The 20,681-nt window shown below is 37.3% G+C and overlaps 1 protein-coding gene and 1 pseudogene across 4 annotated transcripts in view; both read left to right on the forward strand.

Moving 5' to 3' along the window:
• FNDC3A (fibronectin type III domain containing 3A) overlaps positions 1 to 20,681 on the forward strand; it is a 110,098-nt gene that overhangs the window by 7,664 nt on the left and 81,753 nt on the right. For 3 of the 4 annotated variants that reach the window (XM_043891635.1, XM_043891636.1, XM_043891637.1), the window contains exon 2: positions 12,070 to 12,207. The exons of the other annotated variant lie outside the window; for it this stretch is intronic. In XM_043891635.1, coding sequence (XP_043747570.1) covers positions 12,109 to 12,207 — 99 coding nt within the window. In that variant the 5' untranslated portion in view covers positions 12,070 to 12,108. The remainder of the gene's footprint in view (positions 1 to 12,069; positions 12,208 to 20,681) is intronic. 4 annotated transcript variants of the gene reach the window in all.
• On the forward strand, positions 980 to 1,180 carry LOC122687168 (annotated as a pseudogene).

Below are 20,681 nucleotides of genomic sequence, written 5' to 3' on the forward strand. Positions count from 1 at the left end.
ATCATTTGTTAAAAAGCTTAAATGTTCTGGATACTTAGAATATAAATGTCACAGAAATCAACATTGTATTCCTTTCGTGTAGCAATTCACACACTTGGATAAGAGAGAAAGGCATGTAAAAATATTTTAAAATGAAAAGTAAATAAAATACCACTTCTCTTATCTCTCTTCTCTTGTGTGAATCCTTTCTGTATTTTAGTACTGAACTGCCATATGTTTCCACAGTATGCTCAGAATATCATGAATGTGTATGTAACATACTGTAGCATATATACATATATATGTGTATATATATATATATATATATATTTTTTAACTTGCCTGTCTCATCTGTTGGACTGAACTCCATGAGTTTGAAGAGTACTTCACAGGTTGGCAGTTTTGTTTTGTGTTTTTTCTGTAAAGGAGCAGATAGCAAGTATTTTAGGTTTTGTGGCAATATGAACTCTGTTGCAACTACTTAACTGTGGTTTAGGAGCCTTAAAAATAGCCATAGATAAATTATAAACATTGGGTATAACTGCATTCCAATAAAAGCTGGCAGGAGGCCAGATTCAGTGCACACGTCTTAGTTTGCTGACCCCTATAATGCTGCATACCTTTTGGCAGGCAAATGTAAGGCACTCAGTAAATGATAATAATTATTTATGTATTAAATGCTTTCTGTATTCTGTATACTATTGTAAACAACTTTATATATATTAGTTTACTTAATCCTTAAAGTGACTCTTTGAGGTAGATATTATTGTCATTTTTAAAACGAAGAAACTGAAGCACAAAGAAGTTAAATAACTTGCTTAAAATCATATAACTAGTTAGTGAAAGATTTGGGATTTGAACCCAGGCATCTGACTCCAGAGCCTAGCTTTAAATCATACCAGTTCTGATAACGTAGAATTCCAGGAGTGTAATATTGATTCAGTATTAGGAAATATATTAATGTAATTCACTATATTAATAGGTTAGTGGGGAAAAGTGTATGTTTCTCCCTTTGGTGCCAAAAAAAAAAAAAATCATCTTCTAAAATTCAGTTATCCACCCGAAACCACGAGGAGGAGACGCAGCGTTCTCTCCTGAGCGTGAAACCGGCTTTTGGTGTTGCTTCTGCAGCTGCTATTAGCCATTGATGATCGTTCTTCTTTTCCTTTTTGGAGATGAAGAGGGAGAGGACGTAGTCTGAAAAAAAATTAAAAAAATAAAAAAAAAATAATAATAAAATTCAGTTATCCCAGACAACTTTTTATCAACCAAAAATAATCTTGTAAAGAGATTCTACCAGAAACCTGTATTAAATGTCATAGTGAACTATTAGAAGTACTTTCACTAAAAGAAAGGAACATTGGTGAAAGTCTTAGCCAGTAAATTAAGAAACAAGAAAAATAACCTCTAAATAATGGGGAAGAGGAGTGAGGTGGAATATATTATAGTTACTATTTGCAGTTGGTATGATTATCTACTTAGAAAATATAAGACAGGCAAGAGAAAATGATTTGAATCAAAAAGAGATTTCAGTATACCGAGTGGCTATCAGGTAAACTTAGAAGATTCATTAGCTTTCTTATAAACCAGCAATAACCAACTGTGGAAAATGGTAACAAAAGTAGAAGCCTAAATTATAAAATCCTTAAGAAATTTTTAGAAATATGTTGCACCATCTGAAAAAAAAAAGTACAAGATCTTAAACTAATAGAAGAATAGTATATTCCTGAATGTGAGAATAAATTTCTGGTAAATTAATCAGTAAAGACAGTGTAATCCTAATTAGAAATCCAACAGAATTTTTAAAATGGGATTTGACCAACTGATGTTTCAAGTTTTGAGAAGGAAAGTGCACCAGAATGGACAGATCAGTTTCAATATGAAGCATGACAAAAGGGAATTTACCCATCAGAGATAAAAAACATACTGTAAAATCATAATTATTAATAAGAGTTTGGGGTAGGAATGAGCATGTTGATCAAAGGAACAGAATAAGGAATTCAGGAGGAGCTCCATGGTTACAGAAGAATTTATTATATGATAAACAAGTGAGTAATGGAAGAGCTAGTCTATAAATGATGTGAGACAATTGGCTATCCTGTTGAGGTAAAGATAATTAAGTACTCACTTTGTGGCACTCTCAAAACTAAGTTCCAATTGGACTAAATACATTCAGTAAGTAAAAAATAAAATGGCAAAAATTTTGGAAGAAATGAATTTTAAAAAAATTTCAGGACAGTGAAAGCCATTTCAAATGAGATGTCAAACTTAAATGGCATTAAAAAAGACAAGCAGTGGTGGCCTGGGCTAAAAATATTTGACATGTAATAGACAAGGTTAATATTCAGGATATACAAGGTGTGCCTACAAATCAACTTGGTAGAAAATGAGAAAAGATATAAGTAGGAAATTCATAGAAGTAGAAATATAGCCTATACCGTTTTGAAGAGATACTCAAACACACCGATAATAGAAATTCAAAACATCAATGAAATAAGATATTTTTAAATCTTTGCTAATTGGCAAAAATTGGAAAACCTTAGCTAAGTATCAAATTGGAAAGTAGCCACTCAAACTGTTGAACAGAGTATGAACAGTTTTATCTTTTTAGGGTAAAAGTTTAACTGTATCTATCAATTTTGAAAGTGTATACTTCTAAACCAAAAGTTTCATTTCTGTGTATCTATAATACAGAAATAATATCATAGGTTCATATAGAATATTACATGATTTTTCCTTGAAGAAAGGGAAATACATGAAGAAAGGTGAAAGCATGTTGTGCTCATCATTGGAATAAATTATAGTATACCCTCCTGGTAGAATATTAGACAGTCATGAAAAAGAATGAAGTAGATACAGATCTACTTCTTTAGAAAACTCTTAAGACATTTTACATGAAAAAGCAAGACACTCACCAGCCTACACAGTGACATTTAAACCACTCCCCTAAACCTCATGCAGGCTTCCCAAGTGGTTCAGTGGTAAAGAATCTGCCTTCCAAGCAGGAGACACTGGTGCACAGGCTTTAGTAGTTCCCAGGTCCTAAACCACGGCCCCCGTAGTTATGAAACAAGAGCTTAGTTGCTCCATGGCATGTGGTATCTTTCCAGACCAGGGATCGAACCTGCATCTCCTGCCCTGGCTGTGTCAGGTCTTAGCTGCATCTTGCAGGATCTTTACTTGTGGTGCACAGACTTTCTAGTTGCCATGTGTAGGCTCAGTTGCCCTGCGACATGTAGGATCTTAGTTCCCTGACCGGGGATTGAACCTGTATCCAGCCAGACCTGCATCCTCTGCATTGCAAGGTGGATTCTCAACCGCAGGACCACCAGGGAAGTCCCAAATTACATATATTTTTAAGAGTCGTTTTTCTGGAGTACCATTAACATCAAACAGGGTAATTGAATTAATTAATTAGTCTTAGGAAAAATATAGTCTAACATCATGTACTTATTGTTAAATCTGTGAAATGTTTGTTTTAGGTTTCTGGTAAGAAATAATAAGATGATTTTGCATAGTGATTCCTGTGACTTTCTTCTTGGTAAGTTTCACTGCAGGGGGATTTTAAAATGCTCCGCCTCCTCTTTTTTAATCTAATGTAGTTAAGTTTAGAAAGTAAAAAATCCAGACATTTGAAAAAAAATAAGATCTAAATTGGAAAAATACATTTTAGGATATCAGTTCATAAGATGAATTAGTAATTTGGGTAAAAGTCCAAGTTCAAGCAGAATTTCTTGAAATTTCCCTGAAAGGATATTTAGATAGTTTATTACAGCTGGATGTGACTCTGTAGTTGCCTTGAGTTGTGGCTTCTCAAGACTGTTCATTTTTAAATCAGCATTTTGATAAAAGTGATATAACCATAGCCACATTACAAAACAGTAGAAGAAATAGATTAAAAAAATACTGTAATTCCACTATCTTAATATAGTTGCTACTGTAATTTTAATATTTTTACCTAATGGTTTTTCATATGTATATTTTCAAGTAATCCTAAAATGTAGATTTAAATGTACTAAATCTACCTTGGAGTGTATATAAGTCTTGTGATTTCATGTGTGGCCTTGGGATCCTATAATTTTTAGTTTCATTGATTTAGACAAGGCAAAAGACCAAAAAAAATATTGGATTTCTCAACCTATTAATAAATGTACATAATTTTCCTATGTGTCTGTCAGTTACACTCTGGCTGTAATCCAAGTAGGGTCTTTCTTTGTATTTTCCTACATACTTTTTGAACAAGTAGAGCTGAAGTTTCAAACCCCCAGCCAAGCTTATTTCCATGAGTTACCTACCTTGGCTTCTAGGTCTCGACTGTTATCATTATGACAGCAGCATCATTAAAATAGAACAAATTCATATAGAATGGATGGCTGTTAATAAGAAGGTTAGGAAGAGAGACTTTGATAAAATGTATGCACAAGGAAACTGGTACCATTTCAGAGTTATGATAGGGACTGAGAAAAAAGTACTGTTTCTAAACCTAGTAGTGTTGTAACTGAGTATCTCCTCCCCACCCCACCCACCCACACAAATTCATATCTTGAAGCCCTAAACCTCAATGTGATTGTTTTTGGAGGTGGAGTCTTTGGAAGATTATTAAGCTTAGATGGGGTCATGAGGCTGGAGGTCTCATGATGGATTCACTAATCCTTATAAGACACAGAAGAGGGCAGAGCGTTCTCTCTCTCGGCCATGTGAAGATACAGCAAGAGAGTAGCCATTTGCAGGCCAGGAGGAGGGCCCTCACCAAGAATCTGTGCTGGCACTTAATCTTGGACTTTCAGCCTCCAGGAACTGTGAGAAATAAATGTGTGGTGTTTAAGCCACCCAGTCTATGTATTTTGTTCCAGTAGCACAAGCTAAGACAGTAATTGGTATGATAAGTAGAGTGCAGTGGTAACATATTTATCTAAAAATGTGCAAGTGGCTTTGGAACTGGGTAATGGGTAGAGGCTGGACCAGCTTTGACGTATGTGCCAGAAAAAGGTGTGCTGCAGTCCATGGGGTTGCAAAAAGTGTACGCAACTGAACGGAACTAAGGTCCCTAGCTTGAAAAGACTGGGCTGGGGAGGAGGAAGGGCAGTTTGACCCATGTTAATTTCACCTACTTGGAGAAGGGGCAGGAGCAGTGGGGAGCAGTAAAAGTCACTGTTTCTTTAACATTTTGGTCTTTGAATTACTCCCACTTGTCATTTCCGCAGTAGAAGAACACTAAGCCCAACCAGGTAAACCTTGCAAAGAGGACAAATAACCCTTGGACCCACGGTAACTTTGACTCCTCCAAGAAAGAAATGATGAGAATGAACATTCAGTATGATGAGAATCTCTATGATCAAATGATGAGAATGAGATCCTACTATGGGCTAGATGTGGTCCTAAGTGCTTTGTATGTAATGTTAAGTGATACAGGCAGCATTCCTGTGAAATAAGTAGTGTTCTCATTTCAGTATGAGGACACTCCAGCTCAGAGAAAAAAGTTACCTGCTCTAAGTCACAGAGAACCTACTTGTTAATCACTTCTTGCACCACCCAGCACCAGTGAGAACAGAGCACTAAGTGGTCTCACCCAGCTTAGTTTTCCTCCCAATAAAGTGTTTTGGAAATTTGTAGAATTTGTCTTCCAGTTTAGCCATGTACATGTTGACATACATATCGAGTTATATCCTTTATATTTCTCTTTCATATGACAGGTGGTATTTCACATTTATTTTTTATTATCTGTATAGTTTGATTGCCTTATCTGTGAATTTCATTTCAGAATAGGAAAGGGACATCTCAAAGTATGTGATTATATGAAGGGAGGCTCTGAGTCTGAGGAACCTGAGAACCACTGCACTAACTAGTTACTCCCAGGTTCATGGAGAGTTGACTAAGTTTTGCAAGCAGTTTCTTTACCGACTGAGCCACCAGGGAAACCCAAAATTGTTGTTAAGGGACTGCTAACGGCAAATAGTGAGAGCTTAGAAAGAAGAGAGGAGAGCTGGAGGAGAAAAGCTCCATCATTTTAAGAGAATTCATAAATAATCATAAACAGAATGTTGGTAGAAATATAGACTGTAATGGCCATTCTGATGAGGTCTCAGATGAGAATGAGGAACTTGTTATTGGACAATGGAGAAATGGTGGTCCCTATTACAAAGGAGTAGAGAACTAGGCGGCGTTGTATTCATGTTCTAACATTTTGTGGACGGTGAAACTTGTGATAAAATTAGATATTTAACTGAGGAGGTTTCTAACCAGTGTTGAAGGAGTGGCTTAATTCCTTCTGACTGTGTATAGCAAAATGTGAAAGGAGAGAAATGAATTGAAGAAGGGTTAAGCAAAAAAGAACCAGAAGTTAAAAGTATTTGGAAAATTCTCAGCCTATCCAGGTTGCAAAAATGAGAAAGCACCTTCAGAAGAAAACACCAAGAGTGTAGCTCACCAACCATTTAATAAGGACATTAGTGTGGACCTGAGCCGAGGACCTAATCAGCATCTCGGCAGAAGCTAGGAAGAGATGGAAGTATACCATCAAAAACACTGCCAGGTGGGACCAAAGGGCCAGGTGTGAGACTCAAGGAAGCAAGGGGAATGCAAAGAAGGAAGGCTTTAAACGTGTTACTCTTCAAGAATGGACAAGTATCCCAAAGGTGACTCAGGGTCATCAGCGCTGCTGCTGCCACAGGTTCAGAGTGCACAGGCCTGAAGGGCAGGGTGCCTCCACCTTGGTTTCGCAGGATGGGACTTCTGCCCTGCAGAGCCGCATGGGCAGGACTGCCAAGCGAAAGGCATGTCTGTGGAAGTGATGGCACACCCCTGAGGGTCCAGAGGGCAGAGCCTGGGGCCAGAGATATTCTTATTCTCTGGCCTGAAAATCTAATGGTATTTGCCTTGCCTAGATTTTGAACTTCCTTGGGACCTGTCACCCTTTTCTTCTGATTTCTTCCTTTTGTAATGAGAATATCTATCTTACGCCTATTTTACTGTTGTAGTTTGGAAGTGTGAAACTTAACAGGTTTCACAGGTTCACAGTGGGAGAGGAATTTTGTCTCAAGATGAATTGTACCTCAAGTCTCACCCAAATCTGATTTAGATGCAGTTTTACACTCTATGTTGAAATGGGTTAAGACTTCTGTGGCTATTGGGATGGAATGAATGTGTTGGGTTTTTGTGTGTGTTTTTTTTTTTAATTTACATAAAAAGAGGATATGAATTGGGGGGGCAGGGGCAGAATTTAGTATGGAGTAAATGTTTGTGTCCTTCCAAAATTCGTATGTCATAGCCCTGTGTTGATATTAAGGAGTGGGGCCTTTGTGAGGTAGGTGATTCATGAGGGTGGAGCCCCTATGATGGGATTAGTGCCCTTTAAATCCAGGAAGAGGAAGAAAGACCAGAGCTTTCTCTCTCTTGGCCATGTGAGGGTACAGAAAGAAGGTAGTCCTTTGCAAGCCAGGAGAAGGGCCCTCAACAAAAACCTGACCATGCTGGCATCCAGATCTTAGACTTCCTACCCTCTAGAACTGTGAGAAATAAATGTCTGTTGTTTAAGCCTACCAATCTGTGGTATTTTGTAGCAACTAGAGCTAAGTTTGCAAGTATTTTTTTTCCATTTCCATAGGTTGCCTTTTCACTCTATTCATAGTGTGTCCTCTGATGCACAAAAGTATTTGCATTTGATGTCCTATTTGTCTGTTTTTATTTTTGTAGACTTTACTCTTGGTGTTATATCTAAGACGTAATTGCCAAGTCCAGTGTCTTGAAGCTTTCCCCCTGTCATCTTCTTGGAACGTTATGGGTTTCACATTTGGGTCTTTAATTCATTTTGAGTTAATTTTTGAATGTGGTGTACAAGATAAGAGTTTAACTTCATTTAAAAAAAAAAAAATTTTTTTTTTGGCATGTGGATATGCAGTTTCCCAATGCTGTTTGTTGAAGATACTGCCCTTTCCTTGTTGACTGGTCTTGGCATCATTGTCAAAGATCATTTGACCATACACATGACAGTTTGTTTCTGGGCTCTCTGTTTTGTTCCATTGGTGTATTTGTCTTTATGCCATTATCACACTGATTACTATGGCTTTGTAATGTGTTTTGAAATCAGGATATTTGAGTCTTCCAACTTTGTTCTTTGCAAAATTATTTTTCTGTTTTGGATTCCTTGAGATTCCATAGGAATTTTAGAATGAATTTTTCTGAAGAGAAAAAAAAGTGCCATTGAGATTTTGATAGAGATGACATTTGGTCTGTAGATTGCTTTGGGTTTTACGGACATCTCAACACTATTGAGCCTTCTAACTATGAACACAGGGTATCTTTCCATTTATTCATGTCCTCTTTAATTTCTTTTAGCAACATTTCATGGTTTTAATATACAAATCTTTGTTCTCTTTGGTTAGATTTATTCCTGATTATTTTATTCTTTTTAAAAGTACATGGAACAGATATTGTTTCAGTTAGTGTATAGAAATGCAGCTGATCTTTGTGCATTGATTGCATGTCATGTATTTTTTACTGAATTTGTTTGCTCTAATAGTTTTTTTTAAAAAATCTTTAGGGTTTTCTACATGTAAGATCCTGTCATCTGTGAACAAAGATAGTTTTACTTATTTATCCCCAATTTCTTATTTCTTTTTTCAATTTTTTTCTTCAATCTTTTTTCTTATTTCTTATTTCAATTTTCTTATTTCTTTTTCATGCCCAGTTGCTTTGCCTATGACTTCTAGTACTGTGTCCAATACTATGAATAGGTGTGGTGAGAGTGGGCATTCTAACCTTTTTCGTAATTAGAAGAGAGCTTTTAGCCTTTCACCACTGAGTATAATATTAGCTCTGAGGTTTTCACACGTGGCTTTTATTATGTTGAAGCAGTTTCTTTCTGTCCCTAGTTTGTTGAGTCTTTTTATCATGAAAGTGTATTCAATCTTACCAAGTGTTTTTTTCCTGCATCAATTGAGGTGATCATGTGTTCATTTTAACTTTAAAAAATAATTTTATTGAAGTATATGCAGAGAAGTACGTACATAGTATACAGCTAAATTTATAATACACTGAAAGTAAAGTAGCTCAGTCGTCTCCGACTCTTTGTGACCCCATCGACTGTAGCCTGCCAGGCTCCTCTGTGCATGGGCATTCTCCAGGTAAGAATACTGGAGTGGGTTCCCATTTCCTTCTCCAGAGGATCTTCTCCACCCAGGGACTGAACCCAGGTCTCCCACATTGTAGGCAGATTCTTTACCCTCTGAGCCACCAGGGAAGCCTATAACACACTAGTAATTACCATGTAACAGCCTCCCAGGTCAAGATGTAGAATAGTAGCAGCACCCCCAAAACTGCCTTCATGCCCCTCCCGGTCCCCATCCTTTCTTCCTTTCCAAAGGCAATCACTACCTGATTTTTAATACCAGACAAATTTAATTGGTTTTTAAACTTTCTATAAATTTTTCGGTATGTACTCTTCTGTGTCTATTTTTTACTCACATTGTATTTGTAAAATTCATTTTTGTTGTTCTCTATCACTAGTCCATTAATTTTTATTGCTGTATAGTAGTCAGTTGGATGAATCAGATACAGTGTTCCATTTACTGTTAAGGGACATTTAGATTACTTATAGTTTGGGGCTGTTAAAGATGAATGCTGCTGTATACCTTCATGTACTTTTCTTTTGATGCACATGTGCATGCATTTCTTTTTGGTGTATGCTGCTGCTGCTGCTAAGTCGCTTCGGTCGTGTCCGACTCTGCGCGACCCCATAGATGGCAAGCCACCAGGCTCCCCCATCCCTGGGATTCTCCAGGCAAGAATACTGGAGTGGGTTGCCATTTCCTTCTCCAGTTTTTGGTGTATACTAGGAGTCTAATAGCTGAATCATAGCCAGGTCATAGAATATTCATATATGTTCAATTTTGGTAGATAATATCAAACTGGTTTCCAAAGTGATTTTTATGAGTTTTCATTCACCTTGCTTATGATTGTGTCAGTTGCTCTGTTCAGTTCAGTTCAGTCACTCAGTCATGTCCGCCTCTTTTGCGACCCCATGAATCAGCTTCACTAATACTTGTATCATCAGTCTTTTCCGTTTTTATCATCCTAGTATGTGGTAGCATTTCATTGTGATTTTAATTAACTTTTTCCCAGTAATGAACTTCTCATATGTTTATTGGTCTCTTGAATTTCCATTTTTGTGAAGAGTGTATTTAGGTCTCATCTCATATTTCTTTTTTTTAAAAACTCAATTTGTTAGGAGGCCTGAATTTGCTAAATATGTGCTCTTTTACAGTTATATATGTTGTAAATATCTTTCATTCTGTGGCTTGCCTTCTCATTCTCTTAAAGATTTTTTTAAATGAATCATAGCTATTCATTTTAATTAAGTTCAGTATGTCATTCTTTTACTTTATGATTTAAGAAACATAATTTATACCCTGTTTAAAAAACCTTTCTCTGTCTCACAGTTATGAGATTTTCTTTTGTGTTATCTTTAGGAGGTTTTTTGTCTTACCTTTTGCATTCAGATATGCAATCTATCTGGCATCAATTTTTTAAGCATTGTTTAATTTGACATTAGTTAGAAAAAAAATTTGCAATAGTACAAAGATATCCAGCTATTCTTCACACAGACTTGCTAGACATTAATATTTTATTGTATTACTATCACATAGATGGTCAAATATTGATATATAGATATAGAGAGTAAAACGTTGGAGCCATCTTGTACTTGGGTACAAAAATGATTGTTAAAAATTCAGGCATTTTCAGGTCAGTTTTTAAACCATGATGGCTTGAAATGGACCATGGGGGAATGTGTATTCATTCCATAGAAATTAGCAAGTGCGACAAATCATTTCTTTTTTTTTCACATATCAAATATATTAAAAAAAACAGTGAAAATAGATGCATAATTTAAAACAAGTGGGTATTTGTGGCCACGAGATTAGATGAGAACATAGGAACTGAGTAGTAGCAAAATTAAAAGAAATTGATTGAAAGAAGCTGACAGTGTTCTCTGGGCAGGAATGAAAGGAACTTTTAGGTTTCCAAATGCAACATTTTAGTTGCGTGACTGAAGTTTCTAATTTGCAAGCTGAAGTAAAACCACCTGCTTTGCATGTAGTGTGAATATGGCTATACAAGAAAGCAATCCAGGAAAACTGCAGGGGTGAGGGCTGGATACTGGCCATGGAGCTGAGGTCTCACATGCCAGGCAGCGCAGCCAGAATGAATACATAAAAACAAAATTCCATCTTAAAAAGCTAACCATTTTGACCCTACTGAATTGTAGACTACTGCAAACATCCAGAAATGTTTGTTTTACCTTTCAGTATAGATTTGATAGACTTTATGATTGACCTCAGTTGTACTTATTTTGACATATGATTTGCTGACATTGGTTGATGTTATATATGGTAGATTGATACTACCTCAAATCTTTTACTTTTTATAAAATATATAACAAGTGATACTGTGTATACAGTTAAAGTGTTCTAAATGTATGAGCTTTTATCACTGAAATGATTTGGCTTACTGTAAGGTTCTTAGGAAGAAATAATAAAACCAGAATGATAGAAGACCAAAGTCAGAACTTAACCCTTAAAACTTGAAGTTTCTTTTTCTAATCCTGAGGAAATTTTTCTACCATTTTGCTCTGTCTGAGGAATCAATAAAAGATTGTAGTTCTTGTGTAGTTCCTAGAGACTGATAGGGTGATGAGAGTTAATTGTTTCTTCATAAACACCTTCTCAGCTCAAATTAAAAAGAATCAGTGATAGAGTTGCCTCACTCAGTCATGCATTTTAATTCTTATTCCAGGGTTTAGCTAAAGTAGTGGTAGTTAAACAAATGGTATGTAGAGATGGAAGGAATAGAGAGACAGACAGACAGACATGGAATTTAAATAGAAGCTCCTGATAACGTATCTTGATTTGCTGTCTACATTAACAGACAGTTGGTAAACAAGAAATGTGTTTCCTTAAATGATCTGTTGACAGAAGAGTCAGCAGAATATATAAGATTTCCTTTGACAAGAATATCTCTTTATCTTGAATGCATTGTATTTTAGTGTATTTTTAAGGATGTACATACAAATGGCTATATATTTTTGTTTTTCAGAGTTGGAGGGTTATCCGGTATATTAATGTCTTATTGATAATGGCAGAACATCCACCACTACTGGATACAACTCAGATTTTAAGTAGTGATATTTCTCTTCTGTCTGCCCCTATTGTAAGTGCAGATGGAACACAACAGGTAAGGAAACTGAAATGTTTATTTTCTGATATCTAGTACACATGTATTTTCTTTCAGAAGAATGCAAAATTTAGAACAGTATGAGGCATCACAGCAGTGGGTTCCTGTTAATATTTTAAAATCCAGTTCACACTGTTGTTCTGGTTTCATAGGAAAATGAAATGAGACTGTTTTTGAAGCTGCTTCTAAAATGTCTCACTAATTAATGGTTAAATTTCTTGTGTTTCTGTTTAGTTGCCACTGAACTTGTTTTTATTTTACTTTAGGCAAGCAGTACTCTAGTCCCTGAACGTTTTTTAACTAAGTTTAACCTTGTGCCTTAATGATTATTATAGATCATTACTTCAAGTCATTATGAAATCATGATTTAATTATATGATTAAATGACTGCCTGCATTATATTATAATAAAATGTTTTCTTACCAAAATTCCCTTCCCTCCTAAAAGCAAACACACAATTCCCGGTGTGTTTTTCTCCCAGGGCTTTATTAATAAAGTTCTGTTATTTTGTTGATGCCTCATTCCCTCAGAAATCCTAAAGGGATGAGAATGATGGGCTTTCGTAGTTACCTGTGATGTGCCAAGCTGTGTACTTAATTCTCACAGCTACTTTGTATGGTCCAGATTTTAATGTTGTGAGTAAGGAAACAAAGATTAAGGACATAGAAAATGAGGGAAGAGAAGGAACAATTTGAGTTCTCACTATGGGAAAAAACATGTCCTAAGAACTTTATGATCTTATTTAATTCTTTCAGCAATCCTGTCCCTATTGCAGATGAAACAAAATGAGTTTCAGAAAGGCTCAAGATCACACAAAGCTTTTTTGCTTCATTATTCATATTGCTTCCTTGGGAAACTAAGAGAAATACAATCGTATTTTGTTATTTTATAAACTTAGTGTCTGCAGTGGGCAATTATTTGCTTACCAGATGACAGACTACTCTGTTCACTTTGCTGTTGAAAAATCGAGTGATGACTTGTGTTCTACATTTTTCTGTTTTAAATAAACGTGGTATGAAAAGTATACACTGGTTTTTATTTTCACATGTGCTCTGATAGCTTTTAGCAGCAACTTCATTTCACTAAAGTTGCTTTTTATGATAAAATTCAGGTCGGTTAAACAGGTTTTTTTCTCCCTTAAAAATAATATGTGACAGATACTCGTTTACTTTAAGGCTCTGGGAGTGCCTTTTATCATTGTTGCCTCAGGCAAATCACTGGCTTCGAGTTGTTTATAGTGTAATACAAGAAAGAATCTCTGAAGCAGTAAATTACAGTATACTGATGTAGTTCCTATAGTGTATAGTCTGTTAAAGGGAAGACAATAGGCTGAAACAAGACCAGAATGCCCTCTTAAGACTTATTTCTCTCTTTTCTTTCAAAAGGAGATTCTTTTGGCAGAATTTTTCTTGAGATCTTAAGAGCACCATGACTAGCATATAGTAGTGATTGTGTAGATGGATACAGAGAAAGGAGCTGGGAATAGAAGAGCATACTAGAGCAAAATTTGAAGGATCAGGTGGAGTCAGTAGTTCTAGAAGACAGGTTTTTAGGTAGGTTTTGAAAAGTCAGGTGTCAAGAGATGGAATAAAGCCTTAAATTCTAACTATTTAGGGGAGAGACATCAGTGAGTGGAATGAGCATAGGATTGGTCGATAGATTTGATTTGGGTGACTTAAGACAAATTATTTAACTTCTCTCTGAGATAGAGGTTACAGTAGGTATAGCTTTGAGGGTGAAATGAGCTTCAGTAAATATTTACTGAATTTGAATTGAAGCCCTCAATGAATGCTTAAAAGACTGAGGAAACTGTAGGTATGTCAGTCAGGACTTAAGTCAACCGATGTAGTTATAGTAAGCTGAGAAATAATTATGACTGATACTGAGTATAAGTGTAAGAGAACGGACCAATAACTATGGTAGACTGTAAGGAACTGAACAAAAGTAGGTAACAATTGACAACACACATCTCTTTGTCTTAACTCAGGAACTTACTGCTGTGCCAAGCATGGCCAAATTAGAGCTTGCCTGTGGTGATATGACACCACCTGGTTGGTGCCCAGAGTAAAGAAGCAGGCTGGAAACAGTGCCTAACAGAAGGAAGTCTCATGTACATGCATGATGTTAACAATTTAGGATAACAGATAGGTTGTCCTTTGTCTTTACTCTCTTGGGAATATCATTCTGTTTCTTCTTGGGAATATGAGATGATTTCTGTTCTACCTCTTGAGATCAAATTAATTTTCTTATGGTTGACCATCCAGATTATCTAAAATACTCATCAATATTTTCTCATTTTTTATAGCAAACATATTTTACACAATGTCACATACATAGTGGGTCTTTTGGCTCATGAATTACCCTGGAAGGAATCACTCCTGACATCCATACTGCTAGTGTTGCTTTTAGGGAAGCCATGATAGACATTTATGTTTCATTTTGACTGGCAGCACCTGAACTGTTTTTTGTGTTTGAAAATTTTCATTCTTTTTTTTTTTTTTTAATTTCTGGAGTGTTTTAGGTTTACAGAAAAATTTAGCTGAGAGGTTTTCTCATTTACATCTTACACACAGTTTCCCCTATTATTAACATCTTATAGGTAGCATTTGTTGGAGTTAATAAACCAATGTGCTTAATTGCTCGGTCGTGTCCGACTCTTTGTGACCCCATGGACTATAGCTGGCCAGGCTCCTCTGTCCACAGGGATTCTCCAGGCCAGAATACTGGAGTGGGTAGCCTTTCCTTTCTCCAGAGTATCTTCTCAACCCAGGGATCGAACCCAGGTCTCCCACGTAGCAGGCAAATTCTTTACCATCTGAGCCACCAGGGAAGCCCAATAAATAAACCAATAATAACCAATATTGATACATTATTAAGTTCCACAGTTTACATTAGGGTTCATTGTACAATTCTGTGGGTTTTGAGAAATGTGTAATACTATGTATCATCATTATAGTATTATACAGAACAGTTTAACTTCCTTAAAACTCCCCATTTGTGCTCCATTATTCCTCCCTCACTCCCCACCACCTGAAACTTTGGCATATAGCTGTAGTTTTACTGTCACTATAGTTTTTATCTTTTTCCGAAGTATCTTATAGTTTGAATCATACAGCATGTAGCCTTTTCAGATCAACTTCTTTCACTTAGCAATATGATCTGGAAAATTTCTCTTTGTGGCTGTTTCAGTAGCTCATTTCTTTTTATTATTGTATGAATGATACTGTTGTATCATTCATTCATTGTATGATTGTATTGTATGAATAATACATTATATGAATGATACTTCATTGTATGAATGTACTAATTTATTCATTTACCTATTAAAGGACAGCTTGGTTGTTTATAGTTTCTGGCAATTATAAGTAAAAATGCTTTAAACATTTATGTGTAGGTTTTTGGATAGACATAAGTTTTCAACTAGTTGGATGAATATCTAGGAACATCATTGCTCGATCTGTGTTCAGCTTTATAAGAAACTAACAAGCTGTTTTCCAGAGTGGCTGTGTCGTTTCACATCTTCAGGCATGTACTTGATCTGAGATTGTACCCTTTCTTGGTAAAGCCCTTATGAGTGCTCCTCCTACCCTGTTAGAACCCCCACGTCTGCTTTAGGAAATTTGAGCTTTAAAGTATGTGAAATGCTCTCAGTTCTTGTCACTATTGGTACCAACAAAAGGAAAGTTCAGATATCTTGGGTTCTTGTGTAGTTCAGCACTTTCCTATTTTAACTTTACCTTCTCTAATTTCTATTCACTTACCTTCCAAAAACATGGAGTGCATGTAAACTTTTGGTAATCTGATAACATGGACCACAGCCTTGTCTAACTCAATGAAACTTAGCCATGCCATGTGGGGCCACCCAAGACGGCTGGGTCATGGTGGAGAGGTCTGACAGAATGTGATCCACTGGAGAAGGGAATGGCAAACCACTTCAGTATTCTTGCCTTGAGAACCCCATGAACAGCATGAAAAGGCAAAATGATAAGATACTGAAAGATGAACTCCCCAGGTCGGCAGGTACCCAATATGCTACTGGAGATCAATGGAGAAATAACTCCAGAAAGAATGATGGGATGGAGCCAAAGCAAAAACAACACCCAGTTGTGAATGGGACTGGTGACAGAAGCAAGGTCCGATGCTGTAAAGAGCACTATTGCATGGGAACCTGGAATGTTAGGTCCATGGATCAAGGCAAACTGGAAGTGGTCAAATAGGTGATGGCAAGAGTGAATGTCAACATTCTAGGAATCAGCGAACTAAGATGGTCTGGAATGGGTGAATTTAACTCCGAGGACCATTATATCTACCACTGTGCGCAGGAATCCCTTAGAAGAAATGGAGTAGCCATCATAGTCAACAACAGAGTCCGAAATGCAGTACTTGGATGCAATGAACTAACACCCAAAAAAGATGTCCTTTTCATTATAGGGGACTGGAATGCAAAAGTAGGAAGTCAAGAAACATCTGGAGTAACAGGCAAGTTCGGCCTTGGAGTACAGAATGAAGCAGGGCAAAGGAGTTTTGCCAAGAGAACGCACTGGTCATAGCAAACACCCTCTTCCAACAACACAAGAGAAGACTCTACACAAGGATATCACCAGATGGTCAACACCGAAATCAGATTGATTGTATTTTTTGCAGCCAAAGATGGAAAAGCTCCATACAGTCTGCAAAAACAAGACCAGGAGCTGACTGTGGCTCAGATCGTGAACTCCTTATTGCCAAATTCAAACTTAAGTTGAAGAAAGTGGGGAAAACCACTAGACCATTCAGGTATGACCTAAATCAAATCCCTTATGACTATACAGTGGAAGTGAGAAATAGATTTAAGGGACTAGATCTGATAGACAGAGTGCCTGATGAACTATGAATGGAGGTTTGTGACATTGTACAGGAGACAGGAATCAAGACCATCCCCAAGAAAAAGAAATGCAAAAAAGCAAAATGGCTATCTGAGGAGGCCTTACAAATAGCTGTGAAAAGAAGAGAAGTGAAAAGCAAAGCAGAAAAGGAAAGATATACCCATTTGAATGCAGAGTTCCAAAGAATAGCAGGGAGATAAGAAAGCCTTCTTCAGTGATCAATGCAAAGAAATAGAGGAAAACAACAGAATGGGAAAGACTAAAGATCTCTTCAAGAAAATTAGAGATACCAAGGGAACATTTCATGCAAAGATGGCACAATAAAAGACAGAAATGATATAGACCTAACAGAAGCAGAAGATATTAAGAAGAGGTGGCAAGAATACACAGAAGAACTACAAAAAAGATCTTTACGACCCAGATAATCACGATAGTGTGATCACTCACCTAGAGCCAGACATCCTGGAATGTGAAGTCAAGTGGGCCTTAGGAAGCATCACTACAAACAAAGCTAGTGGAGGTGATGGAATTCCAGTTGAGCTATTTCAAATCCTGAAAGATGATGCTGTGAGAGTGCTGCACTCAATATGACAGCAAATTTGAAAAACTCAGCAGTGGTGACAGGACTGGAAAAGCTCAGTTTTCATTCCAATCCCTAAGAAAGGCAATGCCAAAGAATGCTCAAACTACCGCACAATTACACTCATTTCACATGCTAGTAAAGTAATGCTCAAAATTCTCCAAGCCAGGCTTCAACAGTACATGAACTGTGAAATTCCAGATGTTCAAGCTGGATTTAGAAAAGGCAGAGGAACCAGAGATCAAATTGCCAACATCTGTTGGATCATCGAAAAAGCAAGAGAGTTCCAGAAAAACATCTATTTCTGCTTTATTGACTATGCCAAAGCCTTTGACTGTGTGGATCACAACAAACTGTGGAAAATTCTTCAAGAGATGGGAATACCAGACCACCTGACCTGGCTCTTGAGAAATCTGTGTGCAGGTCAGGAAGCAACAGTTTGAACTGGACATGGAACAACAGACTGGTTCCAAATAGGAAAAGGAGTACATCAAGGCTGTATATTGTTACCCTGCTTATTTAACTTCTATGCAGAGTACATCATGAGAAATGCTGGGCTGGAAGAAGCACAAGCTGGAACCAAGATTTCCAGGAGAAATATCAGTAACCTCAGATATGCAGATGACACTACCCTTATGGCAGAAAGTGAAGAAGAACCAAACAGCCTCTTGATGAAAGTGAAAGAGGAGAGTGAAAAAGTTGGCTTAAAGCTCAGCATTCAGAAAACTAAGATCATGGCATCTGGTCCCATTACTTCATGGCAAATAGATGGGGAAACAGTGGCTAACTTTATTTTTTTGGACTCCAAAATCGCTGCAGATTGTCATTGCAGCCATGAAATTAAAAGACGCTTACTCCTTGGAAGGAAAGTTATGACCAAGCTAGACAGCGTATTAAAAAGCAGAGACATTACCTTGTCCACAAGGGTCCGTCTAGTCAAGGCTATGGTTTTTCCAGTGGTCATGTATGGATGTAAGAGTCGGACTGTAAAGAAAGCTGAGCACAGAAGAACTGATGATTCTGAACTGTGGTGTTAGAGAAGACTCTTGAGAGTCCCTTGGACTGCAAGGAGATCCAACCAGTCCATCCTAAAGGAGATCAGTCCTGGGTGTTCATTGGAAGGACTGATGTTGAAGCTGAAACTCCGGTACTTTGGCCACCTGATGCGAAGAACTGACTCATTGGAAAAGACCCTGATGCTGGGAAAGATTGAGGGCAGGAGGAGAAGGGGACGACAGAGGGTGAGATGGTTGGATGGCATCACTGACTCAATGGACATGGGTTTGAGTAGACTCCGGCAGTTGGTGATGAACAGGGAGGCCTGACGTGTGTGGTTCGTGGGGTCGCAAAGAGTCAGACACGACTGAGGAACTGAACTGAACTGAAACTTTTGGTTAAGGTCTTTCAAAACTCAGTGCCTGTCTAGTGTCTTTATCAGAATCTTCTCCATTTCATTAATTTTTAATTGTTATTTTATAAATCTCCATTACTATTTTATTTCACTTGTCCCTGTAGGATTTTAATTTATGAAGATGACTTGAGTAGTGACATAGAGAGATGAAATTTATATTACTTATATTTCTTGAAAGAAGAGAGCATGCCATGCTGGGCCACAGGGGAAACACCAGATTTTGGTCAGGAAACAGCAGCAGAAATAGGCAGAAAGCCTAGACCAAAGCCATTAATTAGTGTTTTCTCAGGAAAGACACATCAGGGTAAACAGCTTAGGATTGGCTGTTCATTAATTGTGGCAGGCAAGAAATAAATATTGACAAGGATATGGAGAACAGGGAACCCTGTTCACTGTTGATAGGAATATAAATTGGTGCAGACATTATGGAAAACAATATGGAGATTCCTCAAAAAAAATTAAAAGTAGAACTATCACATGATCCTGCAATTTTACTTCTTGGTATTTATCTCAAGTAAGTGAAATCAGTGTCTCAAAGAAGATATGTGTACCCCTGTGTTGTGTTTGTTACAGCGTTATTTACAATAGCGAAGACATGGTATGGGCTCACATATATGGAATATATTTTTAAAAATTAATTTAATTGGAGGTTTATTACTTTACCATATTGTGGTTGTTTTTACCGTACATTGACATGAGTCAGGCTCGGATGTACATGTGTCCCCCATCCTGAACCTCCCTCCCCATCCCATCCCTCTGGGTTGTCCCAGTGCACCAGCTCTGAGTGCCCTGTCTCTTGCATTGAACTTGGACTGGTCATCTGTTTCACATATGGTAATATACACGTTTCAGTGCTGTTCTCTCAAACATACCCACCCTCACCTTCTCCCACAGAGTCCAAAGTCTGTTCTTTCTCTCTGTGTCTCTTGCTGTCTCTTGTATAGGGTCGTTGTTCAGTTCAGTTCAGTTCAGTTGCTCAGTTGTGTCTGACTCTTTGCAACCCCATGGACTGCAGCACACCAGACCTCCCTGCACATCACCAACTCCTGGAGTTTACCCAAACTTACGTCCATCAAGTCGGTGATGCCATGCAACCATCTCATCCTCTGTCGTCCCCTTCTCCTCCTGCCTTCAATCTTTCCCAGCATCAGGGTCTTTTCAAATGAGTCAGTTCTTCGCATCAGGTGGCCAGAGTATTGGAGTTTCAGCTTCAGCATCAGTTCTTCCAGTGAACATTCAGGACTGATTTCCTTTAGGATGGACTGGGAGGGTCATCATTACCATCTTTCTACATTCCCTATATATGCGTTAATATACTGTATTGGTGTTTTCTTTCTGACTTACTTCACACTGTATAATAGGCTCCAGTTTCATCCACCTCATTAGTACTGATACAAATGCATTCTTTCTAATAGCCGAACAATATTTATATAGAATATACTTTTAAATGAGCTCATAGATACAGAGAACAGATTGGATATTAGCAGAGGTGGGGAATTAAGGCGGTGGGCAAACAGGGTCAGAATGTACAAACTTCCAGTTATAAGATAAATAAATCTTAGGAATGTAATGTACAGCAGAATGACTGTAGTTAACAGCACCATATTTGAAAGTTGCT

The sequence above is a fragment of the Cervus elaphus genome, chromosome 30 (genome assembly GCF_910594005.1).
Source record: "Cervus elaphus chromosome 30, mCerEla1.1, whole genome shotgun sequence".
Classification (NCBI taxonomy): Eukaryota; Metazoa; Chordata; class Mammalia; order Artiodactyla; family Cervidae; genus Cervus; species Cervus elaphus.